We start from the raw sequence: 20723 nt of genomic DNA on the forward strand, positions 1-20723 counted from the left end.
AATCAAATAATAATTAGTGGATATACATGCAATGGTCATAAAAACACATTCATATTTATCTTATACTAGCTGACCCGCGCAACTTCGCTTGCGTCACATAAGAGTCATAATTTTCCTCGTTTTTGTAGCATTTTTCACTGGTACTCTGCTCCTATTAGTTGTAGCGTGATGATATATAGCCTATAGCCTTCCTCGATAAATGGGCTATCTAACACTGAAAAAAATTTTCAAATCGGACCAGTAGTTCTTGAGATTAGCGCGTTCAAACAAACAAGCAAACAAACAAACAAACTCTTCAGCTTTATAATATTAGTATAGATTCAAATAATAATTAATGGATATGCAATGGTCATAAAAACACATTCATATTTATCTTACATTTCGAAGAAAGTAAACAGTTAACTTGAAAAGAGATAAAATTAAATTACAATATGCAATTTTCCTGTTTTTGTTTGGTTAGTGTAAGTTTTCGAGGAATTGCCTTATTATATTATTGATTCGACTAAGTAATGTTATAAGTTGTATTCTAAGTAATATTACCTTACTGATATGGCGGATGGGACCGTGTGTAAAGTAATTGCAAGCTGGTCAACTTCCACCAATCAGTAAAACACATTTTAATGTCAAGAGATATGTATTTTGTACTGTCTTAGCAATTTTTAATATTCTTCTTTTTTCTTCTTATCGTATGGTAAGTGGTCAACCTATTGTCAAAGTTGTTCAAGCCGCCCGAAAGGCCTTTGACATGGCTTAACGACTGTTATCTTAGTGGACAACAACCGGGACCGGGACTTTTTACGTGCCCTCCGAAACACGGAGACGCCCAGCTCAAATACCACTATGCGGTCACCCATCTATAGAATGACCGCGCCAACGGTTGCTTCACCCAAAGATCGTTGTCAGACCGGTGAGCGCAACTGGCTATGGGCGCCTTAATTACTAAACATAAATATGAATATAAGGTACGATTGGTTTGTATATCTGACTGCTGGCAACGAGGTCCTGGGTTCGATTCCGATGTCGGACAAGCTGCTAACGGGCATTTTCTAATTGATATTAGATTATTCTCAATAGAATTCCAGACTTTAGTAGCGTGTTCAGTACAAGCTCATTACGCCCTTTTTTCTATTGACATGGGACTAAAACTTAAAATTATAGCATTTTTGGGTGTAGCAGGCATGATAATATGTGTGACTTTTCGGATGCTAAACTGCACACTCCGTGTAAATATTTTTTAACTCTAATATTCAAATAGTTCAGTATGTTATATAATTTTAAAAGTATCTCTTTACTGAAACGAAAATATCATTTTACTTAGGTAGAGTCATATCACATCTATTATTGTTAGATAAAAGAGCGAAATAATCACAAAATTTTGTAAGGTTATCGGTTTTAAAAATAAATATATTGACAGATTCGTGACAAACCACAGTGTCCATTTGATATTCACTGGACATTACTGTGTCATCAAAATGAAGTTGATAATATGCGGTAAGATTTTTATTACGATTACATAAGTATTTTTTAATCATGGAAACCTAAATTTGTATTATTTTGTTTAAAGTGCTTCTTCTCACGGCGGCTGCACTGGCCGACTCTAACGTGGAACAGCTGCTGAAAGAAGGAAACGATCAGTTCACTGCCAAACTTTTCCAGGTCAGATTATACTGTACTAGCTGACCCGCGCAACTTCGCTTACGTCACATAAGAGAGAATAAGTCATATTTTTCCCCCGTTTTTGATACATTTCTTACCGCTCCTGTCTGTCATAGCGTAATGTTATAGACTATAGCCTTCCTCGATATATGAGCAATCTAACACTGAAAGATTTTCCAAATCGGACCAGTAATTCCTGAGATTAGCGCGTTCAAACAAACAAACTCTTCAGCTTTATAATATTAGTATAGATATAAATTTCATAAATCTACTAGTAACATAAATCAGTTTTTTGCAAAAATAATGTATTGTCATGTATTGTGTTATTGTACAGGAAGCGGTAAAGAGCAGCGCAGGAAAGAGCGTAGTTTTGTCAGCGTTCTCTGTTCTGACTCCACTCTCGCAACTCGCACTTGCTTCAGTGGGAGAATCACACGATGAGATCCTCAATGCTATTGGTATGCCTAGTGATAATTTGGTAAGTAATTATTAACAAGATAATATTGCTATATTCGCAACGTGCAATATACTAATGTTTTAATATCTTATTTCTACCAGACAAAAGAAGCTGTAGCAAGAATCAACACAAGACTCAGTTCAGTGAAAGGAGTAGAACTAAAGCAAGCGAATAAAGTGTACGTCAGCTCAGGATTCACATTAAACGACGAGTTTGCTGAAGTATCCAAGAATGTCTTCCATTCAGAAGTTCAGAATGTGGATTTCTCAGATCAAACTGGAACAGCCAAACAAATAAATGAATGGGTATGATTTAGATTTTATTCTAACAGAATAAAGATAATATAGCCAATTAAGTTTGTGATACAAATAACGACAATATAAATTATTTTACAGGTTGAAGATCACACAAACAAACGCATCAAGGACTTAGTTGATCCGAACTCCATTGGGTCCGACACAGTTACTGTTCTTGTCAACGCTATCTACTTCAAAGTGATTATTGCATTGTTTAAATACCTTTGTATTTTAATGATGTATTTTGTATTTACATTTTTTTTTTCTTTAAATAGGGCAGGTGGAAGAATCCCTTCATAAAGCTAGCAACACATACACGTGACTTTTATGTGACCAAAGAAAACAAAGTTGGAATACCTATGATGCACAACAAAGATGATTTCAAATATGGCTACAGTTCTGAACTTGGTGCAAAGGTAAGGGTCTATTTCGAAATATGATTATATTATTAAAGACTTGTAAAGAAAGTTAATTATAATTTATTTTTAGTTCTTGGAATTGCCGTATGTTGGAGAAGAGACATCATTCGTGGTCGTTCTGCCGGATGAAGTCGACGGTGTAGACGCTCTTATCAAGAAATTGGAAGATCCCGCAGCATTCACTAGAGGTCTGCAGACAATGTCTACTCAAGATGTTGTCGTTGCACTCCCTAAATTCAAGATCGAAACTACAACTAACCTGAAGCAGGCTTTACAGAATGTACAGTATCTCTTCAATCAGTATTTGACAAATTATTTTTAGCGCTTATTATAAAACATGTAAATGTAATTATTCTTAGCGAACGCCAAATACTAATTAATACAGATATTAATTGGTGTATGCCGGCCATAAAATGTGTAAGGCAGGTAGCATGCGTTGTAATTGCACAAGAAGGTTAAAGTTGTTTGAAGAATAATTTTAGATGTCATTGGAGTTGAATCGCCCTATTCGCGATTCAACTAAGCTCGATAGTTATCCATACTAGTTATAATACTCACCCAATAAAAAAGAAGGTCCTTGCCCTGCCACTGCGTATACAGGGTGTCCCAAAACTCAACGATAATCCGAGACAGGATGAAAGGCCAAGTCATATTGGTTATAGGAAAAATAAAAAAAAAATTCCATATCACTTAGTTCAGCAATAATAGACATTTTTCAAAAAAGTTGAAATTCCACAACCTTGGTCTCATTTTCAAGTCCTGTGATCACCAATGTCACAATTTCGCTGTGTTTTTTTGAATTTCGTAATCTTTATTAAATATGCTACTAATCGTAAAACAAAATAATGCACAAAACATGGTTAATTTAATAAAAAAAGTTAAGTTTTAGTGAGTCATGGTTCACAAAAATATCGTTAGTTAACTTTGACGCTTCATATTGAAAAATAAATGTACTACACTACCCGTGGCAAGTTATTTCAAAAGTTGGCGCATTTAATCAAGATTTCAAAATGGTGCAACACTTGCCACTTTTCTTGCCATTAAAAATGTTATATTTATTTGAACGAAGAGTATCCCCGCAAATGGATCGAACGCAGTGGTACAATTTTATGGCCTCCTCGTTCCTCCGATCTAAATCCAGTAGATATTTTTACTGGGAAGGCATAAAAGAAAAAGTCTTTTAAAAATCAATACAAAATCTATCAGAACTTCGCCAGAAAATTGACACAGCGTCAGAAGAAATAAATGCAAGGAATTTTGTTTAACTGGTGAAAAGATCTTTTGTACGCCTTTGCAGAGCCTGTATTCGTGCCAGAGGAAAGCAATTATTTTTAGTAAAGAGGTAATTGAGTCAGTCCATAACCAATATTTAATGTAATAAACGTAATAGGAAATAGTAACCAAAAAAAAAAATTAACGAACCATCGCTCTTATTTAGTTATTCTCCTTAAACTAAAGTAATTCCGAATTGTTTCCCTCTGGCACGAATAGAGGCTCTGCAACGCCTTACAAAAGACCTTTTCACCAGACAAACAAAATTCCTTGCATTTATTTCCTCTGACGCTGTGTCAATTTTCTGGCGAAGTTCTGATAGATTTTTTATTGATTTTTAATAGACTTTTTCTTTTATGCCTTCCCAGTAAAAATATCTACTGGATTTAGATCGGAGGAACGAGGAGGCCATAAAATTGTACTACTGCGTTCGATCCATTTGCGAGGATACTCTTCATTCAAATAAATATAACATTTTTAATGGCAAGAAAAGTGGCAAGTGTTGCACTATTTTGAAATCTTGATTAAATGCGCCAACTTTTGAAATAACTTGCCACGGGTAGTGTAGTACATTTATTTTTCAATATGAAGCGTCAAAGTTAACTAACGATGTTTTTGTGAACCATGACTCACTAAAACTTAACTTTTTTTATTAAATTAACCATGTTTTGTGCATTATTTTGTTTTACGATTAGTAGCATATTTAATAAAGATTACGAAATTCACAAAAACACAGCGAAATTGTGACATTGGTGATCACAGGACTTGAAAATGCGACCAAGGGTGTGGAATTTCAACTTTTTTGAAAAATGTCTATTATTGCTGAACTAAGTGATATGGATTTTTTTTTTATTTATTCCTATAACCAGTATGACTTGGCCTTTCATCCTGTTTCGGATTATCGTTGAGTTTTGGGACACCCTGTATATAGGCGTCCCATACTTCATGGTTATAAATGATTTACAGATGAATATTGCTAAGCTGTTTACTGCAGGCTCAGCTCGACTAGATAATTTAATTAAGGGAGAAAATAATTTGTATGTAAGTGACGCCGTACAGAAAGCTTTTATAGAAGTGAACGAAGAAGGGGCTGAAGCAGCGGGTGGTAATGGTAAGAATATTTAACATGGCTTTTATGGCTTCTATTTTATTTATTTAATTGTTGCTATTACTTAAATGTTACGCCCTCTGGTTTGTCTAAGAGTCTTTTTATTTTTTCCAGAATTTGGTATCGTTCCAACGAGTTTGAGCCGGATTCCACCGAAGTTCTTCACAGCTGATCATCCATTTGTGTTCTTTTTAATGCAAAATGATGTTATTCTGTTCAATGGAGTTTTTAGATCTTAGAAAATAAATATATATATTTTATAGTATTATGAGTATTTTTTGTTTAAGCCTTTACTTCCTTTTATGCTATTGGGCCAAAACAGGTCAATATATTACCCTTTTTAAAAAGAATAAGAACGAGTAGAGAATTATGACGTTATCCTGCGCTTGTTGAAATATAGTGAACATAGCTGTGTATGAATCTCATCTATTGTAACTGATAAGATCCTAATTAAATCGATCTTAGTGTTCATCTATTTATCTATTACTGACATTGATTTTTATTTTTTTTTAACCCATTACTATGCCACTGCAGGGCAAGGCTCTGCTCCCAAACAAGGAGGAGGGTTTAAGCCTTGAGTCCACCACGCTGGCCAAGTGCGGGTTGGGACTTTGCATGCCCTCAATAAATGTATTAAACAAATAAGTTTATTATGAGCTTATTTAAATGAAGTAAATTGATTTAAACTTTGTTACAGATAAACATTACAAAGCTGTTTGCTCGTGGTTCAGCTCGACTAGAAAACCTAATAAAAGGACAACATGATTTATATGTGAGTCACGCTATACAGAAAGCTTTTATTGAAGTTAACGAAGAAGGTGCTGAGGCAGCGGCGGCTAATGGTGAGAAAAACATTACAACAGCTATTGTAACATTCTTATACTTTTATCCTAACGTAAAACCGCGCAGTTAAACTCAGAGTTTCTTTTAAGCTAAGCATTTTTTTTTTACAGAATTTGGTATTTCTCTAAACAGCCTGAGTCCAATTCTCCCGAAGTACTTCACAGCCGATCATCCGTTCCTGTTCTTTTTAATGCAGAACGATATTATTCTGTTCAATGGAGTCTTCCGTTCTTAGAACTTGAATAAATATTATGTTTTGAAACAATGTTTCTTATTTGCCTTACCCTTAAAAGTAATGTAAACGGAATAAATGCAGTAGAAATGCGATCATTGAGTACTATGTGTGGTGTGACTGTGATTAATATATTTAGGACTATCATGAAAAGTGATTGTTGTGATCTGAATGAGGATGACATGTTGTGGCAATAATTGTGTGTGGCGCAGATATTTAGGGTCATGTGGAGATAATGGAACAATGTCGAATAAATAAAAATAATGAGCAGAAGTAAATGGAAACTCCAAGAGGGGACGCCCTTGAAAGACGTACACGAATTATATCAGTGATGTCTTATCATATCTTACCAAGTGCCATCTAAACCTTTGGAATAAGGCGTGAATTATATATGTATGTAAAAGTTAACGGGCATATATAGATTTTAGAAATTTATTTATGGTTTTGGGAACAGAATTCAGTTTCTATCCCATACCCACGAACCACTCAAACCAGACAACAATGGATGGTAAGATATTGATGCAAATAAAGTCATATTATTATCAGATATGATTAACTCACGTGATATCATATCTCACCAAAGTAAAAAAAATGTTTGTATAAATTTATTTATCTTAAAGTAAGTATAACAGACAAATGAGGGGCGGGTGCGACGTGCGGGTGACTCGGCGCCGACCAATGGTAAAAAACTGCAAGCGATGAATTGCTCCCTCCACTGCACTGTACCACTTCATTGCGCGCGGTCATCGTTCAATAAATTGTACACTTTTATGTTATATCTATAATTTATAATAATAATATAATTTTAGTACAGTCTACTTGTTAATATTTTACCGCCTATCTATTGCGACTAGTACTCGTATTCACGGCTGTTGAAATGGTTAACTCTAGCGTGGTAGAAAGTCAGAAGAAAGCAAGTGGACAGTTCACCCACCAACTATTTCAGGTCAGTATGCGTATGGAGTATCTCAATTGACAACTGGTGTATGTCAAATTGATGGCCACATTTCAATATTTTGCTGCTTTTACGTAACGCGTTGATCACTATAATCTAAGAGATATAACAATGTACAGCATAGTGGCTTTCAAATAGTTGTCAACTCAAATACGCGTAAGGTACGTGATAGCCCTCCAGGTACTATAGTTTTTCACAAGCCGTTAGTAGCCAGTTGCGCTCACCGGTCGGTAAACGATCTGTGGATTAAGCCACCGTTAGCGCGGTTATTCCATAGTTGGGTGACCGCATAGTGGTATTTGAACTGGGCTACTCCGTGCTTCGGAGGGGACGTAAAAAGTCGGTCCCGATTGTTGTCAATCAAGATAACAGTCGTTAAGCCACGTCAAAGGCCTTCGGGCGGCTTGAACAACTTTGACACTAGGTTGACCACTAACCATACAATAAGAAGAAGTCAAGTTGTGTCTTAAATCAAAAATTTATTAGTCGTAGTGCGGCGTTTCAGGAATTTTGTAATATACAAATATGTGTACATACAGGAAGTGGTGGAGGACTATGCAGGGGAGGGTGTAACTCTATCGGCGTTCTCTGTTATAATTCCACTCATGCAACTGGCAATAGCTGCAGCGGGGGCAACGCGCGAACAAATTATCAAAAGTCTTCGTATCCTTCTTGATGAATTTTTGGTAAGTAACAAGTAGTAAGATAAGTTAAATCTTAAATTTGCAATATCGAAAGTGCAATATACAATCACACAATCTTATTTCAACCAGACAAAAGGAGCGTTTCCACATATCGACTTGGAAGACAAACTCGGTTCAGTGAAAGGAGATGAACTAGAACAACCGAATAAAGTGTTCATTAAGTCAGGATTTAAGTTAAATGAAAACTTGGTTGATAAATTGCAGACTTTATTTGATTCAGAAGTTCAGAGTGTGGACTTCTCAAATAAAATTAGAGCGGCTGAGCAAATTAATAAATGGGTATGTCTTAAAATTTCAATAAATAATGTTAATTAAACCAATGAAATGTGTGTCATCTAAATAATTATATTATTATTTTTTTCCAGGTTGCAGAATTTACAAACAAATGGATCAAGGACTTAGTTGATCCGATTAATATTGTGTCCGACACAGTTACTATTTTGGCCAACGATATTTACTTTGAAGTGATTACTGGTTTGATTAATTTTAATAATTATTATAATAATGATATTTGTGTTCTTACGTTGGTGTTTTTTTTAAATTAGGGCAAATGGAAGTATTCCTTTAAGAAATTATTGACTGCAGAGCGTCGTTTCCACGGGTCCAATAATACAAGTGTGTTGACACCTACGATCCACAGCAAGGAATATTTTAAATATGGCCACAGTTCTGAACTTGGTGCAAAGGTAAGGCTATTATTTGTAATTAATGATTATGTCATGTTAAACACATTATGCCTATACCTTCGAGTTGACTGCCTCCGTGACGCATACGGTAAGGTATGCGACTGCAGCGCAGAGGTCTCGGGTTCGAATCCTGGGTCGAGACAAAAAGTCTTCTAAGTTTTTCTGTTAAGATTTTCTCACAGATTGCCCACCTCTCCCTAGTCGTGTCGGTCCGTCCCATCGGGCTATGAGGGTAACGGAATGGAGAGTGTACGTGTGCATTGTGCACACACATGGACACTATCAACAAAGTCTTGCACAATAATTGGCAGGAGGACATTATATTTTTGTGTATAAAAGTCGTGTTATTTTGTCTTTATAACATGTAAAATTACTCCGGAAATAAGACCGGAAGTTTTATCTTTTTCGGATACTATGCAAAACAATATTATAGCTAATAATTTTTAAATCACATTTGTTATACCAGAAGGTGTAGGCACACATATATGAAATACTATTATGGTACACAATATTTTTAGTCACATGTAAATAAATAAAGCGGAATGGAATAAGTCCTCCCACGCAAGTGGTCGCAGGTTCGAACCCGAGGCAACACACCAATGACTTTTCGAAGTTATGTATGTATTATAAATAATTATCACATGCGGTGAAGGAAAACATCGTGGGGAAACCTTGCATGCCTAAAATTTGTTTAATACATTTATTGAGGGCATGCAAACCCCCAACCCGCACCTGGCCAGCGTCGTAGGCCTAACCCCTCCCTCATTACGGGAGGAGAGTAATGGGTTATTTTTTTTTTGTAATAGGGGGCGAGATCATTTCCAATTACCGGGCAAGCTACCAAATTGTTATTAAGAATATTGTAACACAAAGTAGAAAATATAGCAATTGTAACGACCTGGAAATCGAATCTAGGGCCTTAAGTTTATTTATTTCGGGAATATGTATAATTTTAACAACTGTTTTATATACTTTTTCTTCTTAGTTCTTAGAATTGCCGTGTGCTGGAGATGAGACATCTTTCATAATCGTTCTTCCGGATAAAGTCGATGGAATTGACGCTCTTATCGACAAATTTAAAATTCCGGAAGCATTGACTAGAGGTCTTCAAACAATGTCGACTGAGAATGTGGATCTTGCCTTGCCTAAATTCAATATTGAAACTACAACAGACCTGAAGGAGGCTTTAAAAAACGTAAGGATTTTTATATACCTAAGTTTACAAAAAGTGGTAATATTTTATTTTATTAAAACCCGTTTGAAGTAACCATATCAACGTAGTCATAGAAACTTAAAGGTGTTGTTTGTTGTTTGTCTACATTTGGCGATGGTTTTCGCTATAACTCTATCGCAGTTATGGCGTAAACCACCGCTCAATGATGCTAATGCCACTGATTTTACATTCATAAATTAATTTACAGATGGGCGTAGTAGATCTATTTTCTTCTGACTTAGCCCAACTGGAAAACTTAATTAAGGGAGAAACTAATTTATATGTAAGTGGTGCAACACAGAAAGCTGTTATCGAAGTGGACGAAAGCGGTGTTGATGCAGCGGTGGCGAACGGTAAAAAGATTTAACAGCTTTTTGATTCGAAATGATATTTGGTCATTGCTTAATTTCAAGGTTTTTAAGTCTTAAGAGACTTACCGAGATACTTGGCGCCCACACATCGCGTCCACTACCTACGCGCGAGTTAAAAATTCGCGCAAAGTTTCAGACCTTGTCCATAGTCTAAGAAAGTATGCTTTGTCTTTAAGTACATAATATATCTTTATATATAATATATAATTCTTCTGTAAGTGTGTATGTCACTGAACTTCTCTTAAACGACCGGACCGATTTTGATGAAATTTTTTGTGTGTGTTCGAGGGGATCTGAGAATGGTTTAGATTTTGTTGTATTTTCACAATTTTGTCCGCTGGACAATGTTTTTTTAATAAATTTTTAATTTATTAGTAACATGTAGACAGGACAACGTCTGTCGGGTCCGCTAGTGTATGTATATATTTATTTTTAGAATTTACTGTCAGCCGATGGAAGCAAAGGGATTCTACTTCCTTTACTCAAGCTACTGTCGTTGAACTGCCTAGACTCAAGATCAAAACTATAACAAACCTGAAGCAGGCTTCACTGAACGTACGGTTTATGTTAATTTACTTTTAAAATAATTTGTTTGTTAATCTTGTTTAAAGGTAAACTCAAAGCCTTAACAGTAGTCCTATGAAGACATATTTATGTCATATAGCGTGCGTAAGTTCTATTAAAAAGAAGTTGAGAACTTCAAGGAGTTATTTTTCATGTGGTTGGATTTTGTGTTTATGATTTTAATATTAGTTGTTTAAGTTTCACAATCTATACAACATTGACACAGAATTCTAGAAAATTTAAAAGCATATCTCGTATAAGAGGCACTGTAACTGTGATAGATGTCTGACTGTCTCCGTGGCGCAATGGTTTAGGTCACCACGCCGCTACCATTGCGTCGGACGGTCGTGGGTTCGATTCCCAGACGGAACAGATATTATTTTGTGCGATCCACAAATAATTGTTTCGTGTCTGGTTGTACTTTGTGTCCGTTGTTTGTATGTTTGTAAAAGTCCCTGCGCCACAAGAGCAATTATTATAAGTGCGAGAGTTGACTTATAAACAAATATATACTATTAATATACTATCAATCAATTTACAGATGGAAGGTACAACTTCTAATTCGAATGCTAATGATGGTCTACAAGAAGTTAACGAAGAAGGTGCTGAGGCAGCAGGTGAGAATATTTCGCATATTTTTATTTGATAAGATGATCCAACAATTAATTGTTCAATTCTTATCAGTGTCTATCTAACATAGGTACTTCACGTGTAAGCTTTGCACATAAATATATGTTTACTCATTTCAGAATTTGCTGCTGTTCCAAAGAGTCTGAGGTCGAAATTGACCTCATTTAAAGCTGATCACCCGTTTCTGATCTTTATAATGTGGGGCAAATATATTTTGTTCAATGGGGTCTTCGACATTAAATAAAGATTATCTAATAATACAGCGTTTTTTATTTGTCAGAGCCACGAAATAGTAATACGATTGAATTCCTGTTACAAGACCAAATTACATTCTTGCAATTATATTAGTAACTAGTTGACCCGCGCAATTTCGCTTGCGTCACATAAGAAAGAATAGGTCATAATTTTCCCCGTTTTTGTAACATTTTCTACTGGCACTCTGCTCTTTTTGGTCATAGCGTGATGATATATAGCCTTCTTCGATAAATGGGCTATCTAACGCTGAAAGAATTTTTAAAATATGACCAGCAGTTACCGAGATTAGCGCGTTCAAACAAACAAACTCTTCAGCTTTATAATATTAGTATAGATAGTATAGATTAATTAATTCTGATTGTATAAGCATTTGCAGTTTGTTTGTATTGTTTTCCCTAAACCTCCAATACAAATTAAGCATGATCTTTGAAAATTATTTATAATTTCCTCTTATATGACGCAAGCGAAGTTGCGCGGGTCAGCTAGTCTATACTAATGTTATAAAATTGTAGAGTTTGTTTTGTTTCGTTGAACGCACTAATCTTAGGAACTACTGGTGCGATTGAAAAAATCTTGTACTGTTGGATAGCCTATTTATTGAGGAAGGCTTTAGACCATATAACATCACGCTACGACCAATATGAGCAGAGAACTAGTAAAAAATGTTTTATTGATACACTTGATGGTCTTTAGGATGATACGTTAGGTATAGGTATTGCTTTCCATTATAAAACAAAGATTATACTTTAAAAAAATAATGAGTTGATGTATGTGTTTATCAGAAATCATTAATTACACGTAGGTTTTTTAAGTTTACAATTTAAATTAAGGATCTTCAATATTTTCAGTAGTTTTTTTCTATGGCCTATAATTGTTTCGCCTTGTCTATCGTGTTGCAAGCATGCAGCTGCATTTAAACTTGGCTCATAGCCTTTTTGCACTGTCTACGCTTGATACAGCAAGCACAAAGCTTGCCTTGTGCTCCCTTAGCGTGGACTCACCTTAAGGTCTTTAATGGCTAAAAATAGCTCCTTTCAAAAAAATATTATTCAATGCGGTGTCACGATTGTTATATAATACAGCAAATAATCACAACATTTATAAAGGTTAAGGTTATCGGCATTAAATGCCAATTATTGCCAGATTCTTACGATGAGAGCTCAGTGTCTATCCGACATTTGTTGGAGATTACTGTGTCGCCAAAATGAAGCTGATAATATGCGGTAAGCTTTTTTTGCATATTTCAACATTTTGTGATCATATAGTTAAAAATATATTTTTATTATTTTGTTAACAGTACTCGTTTTTACGGCGGCTGCACTGGCCGACTCTAACGTGGAACAGCTGCTGAAAGAAGGAAATGATCAGTTCACTGCCAAACTATTCCAGGTCAGATCATACTGTATTCCACAAGCCCTGTTGTGTCATAAATTTAAAAATTCCTTATAGATAGACAGAATTCTTTAGAAATAATGTAATGTATTCATATCATTATATTATTTTTCAGGAAGCGGTAAAGATCAACCCAGGAAAGAGCGTAGTCCAATCAGCGTTCTCTGTTCTGACTCCACTCTCACAGCTAGCAGTTGCTTCCGTGGGAGAATCACATGACGATATTCTTAATGCTATTGGTATGCCCAATGATAATGTGGTAAGAAATCATTAACATGATATAATTGCTAGATTCGCAATACTCAAGATGCATTATAGTTACTATGTAATAATCTTATTTCTATCAGACAAAAGAAGCAGTATCAAGAATCAACACAAGACTCAGTTCAGTTAAAGGAGTAGAACTAAAGCAAGCGAGTAAAGTGTACATTAGTTCAGGATATACATTAAATGACGAGTTTGCTGAAGTGTCCAAAACTGTCTTCCATTCAGAAGTTGAGAACGTGGACTTTTCAAATCCAAAAACTGTCGATCAAATAAATGAATGGGTATGTTCAAAATGATAAATAATGATATAAATTATCATATATGACTAAGGATCGTGACACAAATAACGCCAATTTAATTATTTTACAGGTTGAAGAACACACAAACAAACGCATCAAGGACTTAGTTGACCCGAGTATGATTGGGCCTGACACAGTAACTGTTCTTGCCAACGCTATTTACTTCAAAGTGATTATCCTTGTGCATATTTGAATGAGCCATAATGAGGTGTAATAATTTGATTCGTTTATTTATTTATGACTCTTTTCAAGGGTAAATGGAAGTATCCCTTTTCGGAACTCGCGACCTATGAGCGTGATTTCTACGTGACCAAAGAAAATAAGGTTGGGGTGTCCATGATGCACAAAAAACATGCTTTCAAAATTGGCCACAGTTCTGAACTTGGTGCACAGGTATGGTCATAAATTGTATCTAATTATTGTGTCACACTAACATTTCCGTGTACATACAAATTTTAACTAAAATTCATTACGTTTTTTTTAGTTCCTGGAATTGCCATACATCGGAGATGAGACGTCATTCGTGGTCGTTCTTCCGGACGAAGTCGACGGTGTTGACGCTCTTATCAAGAAATTGGAAGATCCCGCAGCATTAACCAGAGGTCTTCAAACAATGTGGAAACAAAACGTTGCTGTTGATTTACCTAAATTTAAGATTGAAACTACAACAGACCTGAAGCAGGCTTTACAGAATGTAAGGTTTCTTTAAACTAATTTAATTTTGCACTCTGGGTAAAGCACACCGATAACAGTAGCCATATGATGATCACGATCATACGTAAAAAAACACGTGAAAGTATGAGGTAGTTCTTCAAGAACTAATTAGTAATTCTAGATGGAGTTGTACTTTGTTTTTATGATTCAGAATATCACGGCTTGTCTCACGTGACAATTCATCTATACAAAATTTTAGACTGACCTCAAAATTTCCTACAGCTGCTACTGCTGTAGATGGTTAATTTTATATACTAACATACAATTATTTACAGATTCATTTAACAAAGCTGTTTACTGCTGGTGCAGCTCGACTGGATAAATTATTAAAAGGTGAAAGCAATTTGTATGTAAGTGACGCCATCCAGAAAGCTTTTATTGAAGTAAACGAAGAAGGTGCTGAGGGGGCGGCGGCTAATGGTAAGCAAATTTTATCAAATTTTGGTTCGATTTTTTGTAATTCTGTATATGTATAATATAGTTGATTCTCTATAACATATTAATGTCTTCTTTTGAGCGATGGAAGGGCTAGGCCTGGAGTTCACCACGCTTGCCAAGTGCGGGTTGGAGTACCTGGTCAAAACTATGAGATTGACAGTGAAAAAATCCTGTTATAGAATAAATAAAATATACCCTTATTCATAGGCACTAGAGCATTAAAGTGGGGTTATATACTCGAGAACTCAGTATAAAATCAAATCAGTTAGTGTTGGTAAAATGAAAAATACGTATCCATTATTTGTTATCGATATATTTTTTTAACAGACGAACAAAACAATGTTGAATATCACCTATTTTAATGACCTAACTTTTCCTTACAGTATATAATATATATCTATCTGCATTTTTTTCAGCATTTGCTATTTACCGAAGTGACCCCAGAAACACACCGATACCCTTCACAGCCGATCATCCGTTCCTGTTCTTTTTGATGCAGAACGATATTATTTTATTCAACGGAGTCTACCGTACTTAAACTATGAATAAATTGTTTGTGTTTATACAATGTGTATTATTTTGTTCGAGTTTTATCACATTTTTTTATGTTTTAGGTATGAAACTGATTATGAAAAGTATTTATATATCGCTATGTAATATATTAAGAACTAATGTAGATAAAACAGACAATGTTCCTGTTATAGGTATCCATAAAGCAAATTATAGGAATAAACTATGACGTCATCGCTACTTTGTTTATATATTATTTGATGTGAATAAATGGGTCTATCCCACTGGTCCCGTTGAGTTGTCCCGTGACGGGACAAATGGCACTATTTTGTCCCAGTTGTCCCGTGGCGGGACAAGTGACACTGTTTTGGTGCCAGTTGTCCCGTTGCAGAAAAATTACGGGACTAATGGGACAGACGGAAGGGTCAAAGCAACTGGTTCCATTGAGTTGTTGTGTGACAACAGGTACTTGGTACTTTGGTAAGATAGCAGATGATGAATTGTACGCTTATCTATGTAAACTTCAAATTCACAAGAAGTTTTTTTTTACCATTTAGGCTTGTATAGTAAGCAAACTCGCAGAGACCCTTTTAGACAGTTTTAGTATAACAAAGATGTAATGGGACACAATCCGGTAACTATCCCTGTGTACACTTTGAGTATTATTACTAAGATATAGGTTTAAATACCCTGAGTTTTATAATTTATCTACACAAGTATAGTGCATATTCCATTTGAGATATATATGTTACTGTAAAAGCCCGAACGGTGGTAAATCCTAAGATTTTCCGGTATAACCTAAGATTTACCAACTCGCAATGGTACCTCCAAGGTACAACATATTTTATGCTCACATAAATTGTATTTATTACTAGCGAATTAGCCCGACTTCGGCCAGGTATAGTACGATTACATCCCGTTGATTCCTTTTCCGTAGGAATTTTTATTTTTATTTTATTTTATTTAAACTTTATATACAGAGAGTACAAAGGCGGACTTAATGCCAGGGGCATTTTCTCCCAGTTTACCTTAGGGTGATGCAGAGATTGTTGTGAAGGTGTTTAAAAGAGGAAGGAGATTGAGATGGGAAAGGGTGTGCAAATAAATAATAATAGATGTAGACAATATGAATGTAAATAAATAATTATATCCCATCGATCCCATACAAACCTTGTCAAACTTACAACTGCAAATATTAAATAATTATCCAAGTTATTAAAGTTGTTGTACACTTCGGTGACTCATTTTTATTTATATAGATGAAGTGGGAAAGGTAAATCGCAATTATTGTGGAAAATTAGGAGGAATAACAACTACGTATAGGTATTTGTTTTTGAAATAGTATTGCGAATACCTGTGACCTTGTTTACGTTAATAGCCTTCTGGGAATAATTTCATTTTATGCATAATTCAGTCATATCATTGTTTATGACAACTTATCTGCTTAATCGAGTGCATCATTACCTAAATGTTAACAAATAAGTGAAGCTATTTTTATATCCTTTTTGGGTATCACAATTCAGATTTCTGTGAATTACATATTTTTCAATCTAGAATTAACAATTGTAGAAATACAGGATGCTGATTATACAGCTTGCATCCTTCTTATCCGTGAATGTTTGATTGTGAGGCAATTATAAGAGTATTAGTAGTTTGGACAGAATATGAAACTATTTTACTTTTGTTAATATAGCAAATGAGAGAGCGAGAGTAAAACACATACAAATTATAATGTTCAAACATATATGTCACGTTTTACAGTTCTTTGTAGTAAAGAGCATGATTGTGCTAACACTAAATTATAATTTAAAACCCTGTACTTATAGGGTTTTTTTAGTTTTAATTCTACACGATGCCGATGCCACGTTCGACAATATTTTAAAGGTATTAACATGATTTAAACATAAAAGTAGTGAATGGGTGTCAGCCCGTTGCCTACAAAACACCAAAACCTTTGCATTCCCTTACTGGCTCTTACAGTACGCAAGGAAGATAAGCAGTTGGAACTTTCTATGTTTCTCCCACTCTTCTTGTCCAACATGGAAGCAGCCTGTACAATAAAGCAAATAATCACAACACTTATTAAGGTTAAGGTTATCGGTTTTAAATGCAAATAATTGTCAGAATCTTACGATGCGACTTCAGTGTCTATCCGACATTCGTTGGAGATTACTGTGTCGCCAAAATGAAGCTGATAACATGTGGTAAGACTTTTTTCCAATTTAATTAATAGATTAATGTTGATCATACAAATGCTCAAAAAGTCATTTGTATTATTTTGTTTATAGTACTCGTTTTTACGGCGGCTGTACTGGCCGATACTAACGTGGAACAACTGCTGAAAGAAGGAAATGATCAGTTCACTGCCAAACTATTCCAGGTCAGATCATACTGTATTTTATAAGTCCTCTAGTGCCATAAATGTAAATTGTTGACAGACATTATTAAATTTAAATATTGTGATGTACTTATAACATTATATTATTATTCAGGAAGCGATAAAGATCAATCCAGGAAAGAGCGTGGTCCAATCCGCGTTCTCTGTTCTGACTCCACTCTCACAGCTAGCAGTTGCTTCAGTGGGAGAATCACATGATGAGATCCTCAATGCTATTGGTATGCCTAATGATAATGTGGTGAGTAATAATTAAGAACATAACACTGCTAGATTCGCTATACGTAAGGTGCATTATACTATGTAATAATCTTATTTCAACCAGACAAAAGAAGCCGTGGCGAGAATCAACACAAGACTCAGTTCAGTGAAAGGAGTAGAACTAAAGCAAGCGAGTAAAGTGTACATTAGTTCAGGGTATACATTAAATGACGAGTTTGCTGAACTATCTAAAAATGTCTTCCATTCAGAAGTCGAGAACGTGGACTTCTCAAATCCAATTGAAACTGCTAAAAAAATTAATGAATGGGTATGGTCTTCATTTTTCTAACTAATAATGATCGACATTGTTATATACAAATAATAAGGATTGTGACACAAATAACGACAATTTAATTATTTTACAGGTTGAAGAACAGACAAATAAACGTATCAAGGAGTTAGTTGATCCGAGTACAATTGGGCCTGACACAGTTACTGTTCTTGCCAACGCTATTTATTTCAAAGTGAGTATCCTTATGATTTAAATATTTGTTAATTAGCAATATTAATTCCACCTCGTTTTTGCATTTTCATTTTTTTTATAGGGCAGGTGGATGTATCCCTTTTCCCAACGCGCGACCTATGAGCGTGATTTCTACGTGACTAAAGAAAACAAAGTAAAGATGTCTATGATGCACAAGAGACACAAATTCAAAAATGGATACAGTTCTGAACTTGGTGCAAAGGTACGGGCCATAGGGAAATAAAATATATTTTTTTAGTGTATTTATTGAATGTTACTTTTGCCATTTCCGGATAAACTAATCTATACTAATATTATAAAGCTGAAGAGTTTGTTTGTTTGTTTGAACGCGCTAATCTCAGGAACTACGGGTCCGATTTAAAAAATCTTGTACTGGAAATCTTGCGAAGTTGCGCGGGTCAGCTAGTAATAAGATAAACATTGTTTGTGTTTTTAGGATTTCTTTTGTACATCACAGAAAATTAAACTAAACTTAAATGCGTTTTTTTAGTTCTTGGAACTGCCGTATGTCGGAGACGAGACGTCATTCGTGGTCGTTCTTCCGGATGAAGTCGACGGTGTAGACGCACTTATTAAGAAATTGGAAGATCCCGCAGCATTTACGAGAGGTCTTCAGACAATGACAAGCCAAACAGTTATTGTTGACCTACCTAAATTTAAGATTGAAACTACGATAAACCTGAAGCAGGCTTTTGAGAATGTACGGTTTCTTTTTAGTGTTTAAAGTAATTGGTTTATTTTTGTACTCAGAGTAAATAGCACAGATATCAGTAGCCGTAAGATAATCACAAGAAACTTGGTTGTGTAGGTTATTTCACACGAAAGTTGACCTCTGTTTTAATGATTCTCTTTATTTTTGTAAGCTTTAGATAAAAATTACTAGTCGATAGCACTGCAACTTAGGTATATTCAATTTCAAAATTTAAATACTTACATATATTTACAGATGAATTTAACAAAGCTGTTTTCTTCTGGAACAGCTCGACTGGATAACTTAATTAAAGGAGGAAGCAATTTGTATGTAAGTGATGCCATCCAGAAAGCTTTTATAGAAGTGAACGAAGTAGGTGCTGAGGGGGCGGCGGCTAATGGTAAGCAAATTTGACATGATTATGGTTTGACATGTTTCAGTTCTCTGTTTAGTAATAATGATTACTGGGAAATAAAACGTGAATAGTCTGTCATATGGACAGTGAAAATACAACACATATTTTACAAATTTTGCCATAAAAGGGACCCAATACAACAGGACCAAAAAAAAAAGAAATGTGATTCCTATTCTTCTGACTTGATTTGGTTTCTACATTGCCATATTATTATACATTTTAATATGTTTGTTTTCCAGAGTTTAGTATTGTTGTCAAAAGTGCTAAACAAATACAAAACTTCTTCACCGCGGATCATCCGTTCCTGTTCTTTTTGATGCAGAACGATATTATTCTGTTCAACGGAGTCTTCCGTTCTTAATCTATGAATAAAAATTATGGGTTTATACAATGTGTATTATTTTGTACAAGTTTTATTTTATTAAATGAGGGCATAATCATAATTAATAAAATTTATTGAGGGCATGCAAAGTCCCCAATCCGCACTAGGCCAGCGTGGAGGACTCCAGGCCTAATTCCTCCCTCATTACGGGAGGAGACCCTTGCCCAACAATGGGACATTAGTGGGCTAAATTAATTTATTTTCATTATTAAGTTTTTGTCTGAAACTTGCCAATTAGCTTTTAATCGTCATTATCTAAATAATAAAAACTGAAGTAGATAAAAAAGATAATTCATGTTAATAATTTATTATGTGGACACCAAATTACTATGTAATATAGGAAGGATGATGTGTATTATAGGAATTAATAACTCAATAATATTGATCTCAATATTAATCTAAAGATCGTTCCGGACATTAGTTGTACTGTATATTTTATTATATTTTTTGTATTTTTTTTTCAGCACTTAATATTGTTCTCAAAAAGAAGCAAATTATACAAAACTTCTTCACAGCTGATCATCCGTTCCTGTTCTTTTTGATGCAGAAAGATATTATTTTGTTTAACGGAGTTTTCCGCTCTTAAACTTTGAATAAACATGACTTATGTTAGTGTTTATATTATGTGTATAATTTTGTCCAACCTTTATCATAATTAAGTTTTGGGTCTGAAACCAGAAAGACAAAGATAGTAAATGAATCATAAATAAATATCATTGGACAACTCACACACGGTTTATTCATTCCAAACTAAGCAGAGCTTGTATTATGGTGACCAAATAACTGATGAACATACTTATATACTTCTAAATAC

At 34.8% G+C, this 20723-nt stretch overlaps 4 protein-coding genes across 6 annotated transcripts; all 4 read left to right on the forward strand.

Annotated features, from left to right (window-relative positions):
• The first annotated feature begins 1356 nt into the window (after window positions 1-1356).
• Window positions 1357-6310, forward strand: LOC142972884 (alaserpin-like). Of its 2 annotated transcripts, none has more exons than XM_076114277.1 (9): window positions 1357-1491; window positions 1565-1656; window positions 1991-2134; window positions 2215-2418; window positions 2509-2607; window positions 2685-2825; window positions 2899-3108; window positions 5906-6050; window positions 6162-6310. In XM_076114277.1, exons 1-9 carry the CDS (start codon window positions 1473-1475, stop codon window positions 6284-6286), a joined length of 1179 nt encoding a protein of 392 aa, XP_075970392.1. In that variant the 5' UTR covers window positions 1357-1472; the 3' UTR covers window positions 6287-6310. The 2 variants fall into 2 exon arrangements, with proteins under 2 accessions (XP_075970392.1, XP_075970393.1); XM_076114278.1 differs by lacking the exons at window positions 5906-6050; window positions 6162-6310 and adding exons at window positions 5067-5211; window positions 5323-5473.
• A 678-nt stretch (window positions 6311-6988) lies between these two features.
• On the forward strand, window positions 6989-11666 carry LOC142972879 (serine protease inhibitor 3/4-like). The gene is made up of 10 exons (XM_076114270.1): window positions 6989-7229; window positions 7778-7924; window positions 8012-8221; window positions 8308-8406; window positions 8488-8628; window positions 9614-9823; window positions 10050-10194; window positions 10649-10767; window positions 11318-11393; window positions 11526-11666. The coding sequence occupies exons 1-10, from the start codon at window positions 7161-7163 to the stop codon at window positions 11648-11650; spliced, it is 1341 nt and encodes a 446-aa protein (XP_075970385.1). The 5' UTR covers window positions 6989-7160; the 3' UTR covers window positions 11651-11666.
• A 1081-nt stretch (window positions 11667-12747) lies between these two features.
• Window positions 12748-15339, forward strand: LOC142972886 (antichymotrypsin-2-like). The gene is made up of 9 exons (XM_076114282.1): window positions 12748-12884; window positions 12959-13050; window positions 13169-13312; window positions 13401-13601; window positions 13690-13788; window positions 13872-14012; window positions 14104-14313; window positions 14609-14753; window positions 15188-15339. Exons 1-9 carry the CDS (start codon window positions 12866-12868, stop codon window positions 15307-15309), a joined length of 1173 nt encoding a protein of 390 aa, XP_075970397.1. The 5' UTR covers window positions 12748-12865; the 3' UTR covers window positions 15310-15339.
• Window positions 15340-17363: 2024 nt separating this feature from the next.
• LOC142972880 (antichymotrypsin-2-like) lies at window positions 17364-20528 on the forward strand. 2 transcript variants are annotated; one of them, XM_076114272.1, is made up of 9 exons: window positions 17364-17485; window positions 17570-17661; window positions 17774-17917; window positions 18002-18205; window positions 18303-18401; window positions 18483-18623; window positions 18912-19121; window positions 19368-19512; window positions 20374-20528. In XM_076114272.1, the coding sequence occupies exons 1-9, from the start codon at window positions 17389-17391 to the stop codon at window positions 20493-20495; spliced, it is 1254 nt and encodes a 417-aa protein (XP_075970387.1). In that variant the 5' UTR covers window positions 17364-17388; the 3' UTR covers window positions 20496-20528. The 2 variants fall into 2 exon arrangements, with proteins under 2 accessions (XP_075970387.1, XP_075970386.1); XM_076114271.1 differs by lacking the exon at window positions 20374-20528 and adding an exon at window positions 19767-19926.
• The last annotated feature ends 195 nt before the right edge of the window (window positions 20529-20723 follow it).

This window comes from Anticarsia gemmatalis, chromosome 5 (assembly GCF_050436995.1).
Source record: "Anticarsia gemmatalis isolate Benzon Research Colony breed Stoneville strain chromosome 5, ilAntGemm2 primary, whole genome shotgun sequence".
NCBI lineage: Eukaryota > Metazoa > Arthropoda > Insecta > Lepidoptera > Erebidae > Anticarsia > Anticarsia gemmatalis.

What these genes read in the sequence shown, in the direction of transcription:
- LOC142972884 (XM_076114277.1), top strand. An exon ending in CCAAACAAATAAATGAATGG is followed by an intron (nt 2,419 to 2,508) that starts GTATGATTTAGA and finishes ATTATTTTACAG; the next exon opens with GTTGAAGATCACACAAACAA. An exon ending in TGAAGCAGGCTTTACAGAAT is followed by an intron (nt 3,109 to 5,905) that starts GTACAGTATCTC and finishes ACTTTGTTACAG; the next exon opens with ATAAACATTACAAAGCTGTT.
- LOC142972879 (XM_076114270.1), top strand. Translation starts at nt 7,161, where the DNA reads ATGGTTAACTCTAGCGTGGTAGAAAGTCAGAAGAAAGCAAGTGGACAG. An exon ending in TGAAGCAGGCTTCACTGAAC is followed by an intron (nt 10,768 to 11,317) that starts GTACGGTTTATG and finishes ATCAATTTACAG; the next exon opens with ATGGAAGGTACAACTTCTAA. An exon ending in AGAAGGTGCTGAGGCAGCAG is followed by an intron (nt 11,394 to 11,525) that starts GTGAGAATATTT and finishes TACTCATTTCAG; the next exon opens with AATTTGCTGCTGTTCCAAAG.
- LOC142972886 (XM_076114282.1), top strand. An exon ending in CCAACGCTATTTACTTCAAA is followed by an intron (nt 13,789 to 13,871) that starts GTGATTATCCTT and finishes ACTCTTTTCAAG; the next exon opens with GGTAAATGGAAGTATCCCTT. An exon ending in GTTCTGAACTTGGTGCACAG is followed by an intron (nt 14,013 to 14,103) that starts GTATGGTCATAA and finishes CGTTTTTTTTAG; the next exon opens with TTCCTGGAATTGCCATACAT.
- LOC142972880 (XM_076114272.1), top strand. Translation starts at nt 17,389, where the DNA reads ATGCAAATAATTGTCAGAATCTTACGATGCGACTTCAGTGTCTATCCG. An exon ending in AATGAAGCTGATAACATGTG is followed by an intron (nt 17,486 to 17,569) that starts GTAAGACTTTTT and finishes TTTTGTTTATAG; the next exon opens with TACTCGTTTTTACGGCGGCT. An exon ending in GTTCTGAACTTGGTGCAAAG is followed by an intron (nt 18,624 to 18,911) that starts GTACGGGCCATA and finishes GCGTTTTTTTAG; the next exon opens with TTCTTGGAACTGCCGTATGT.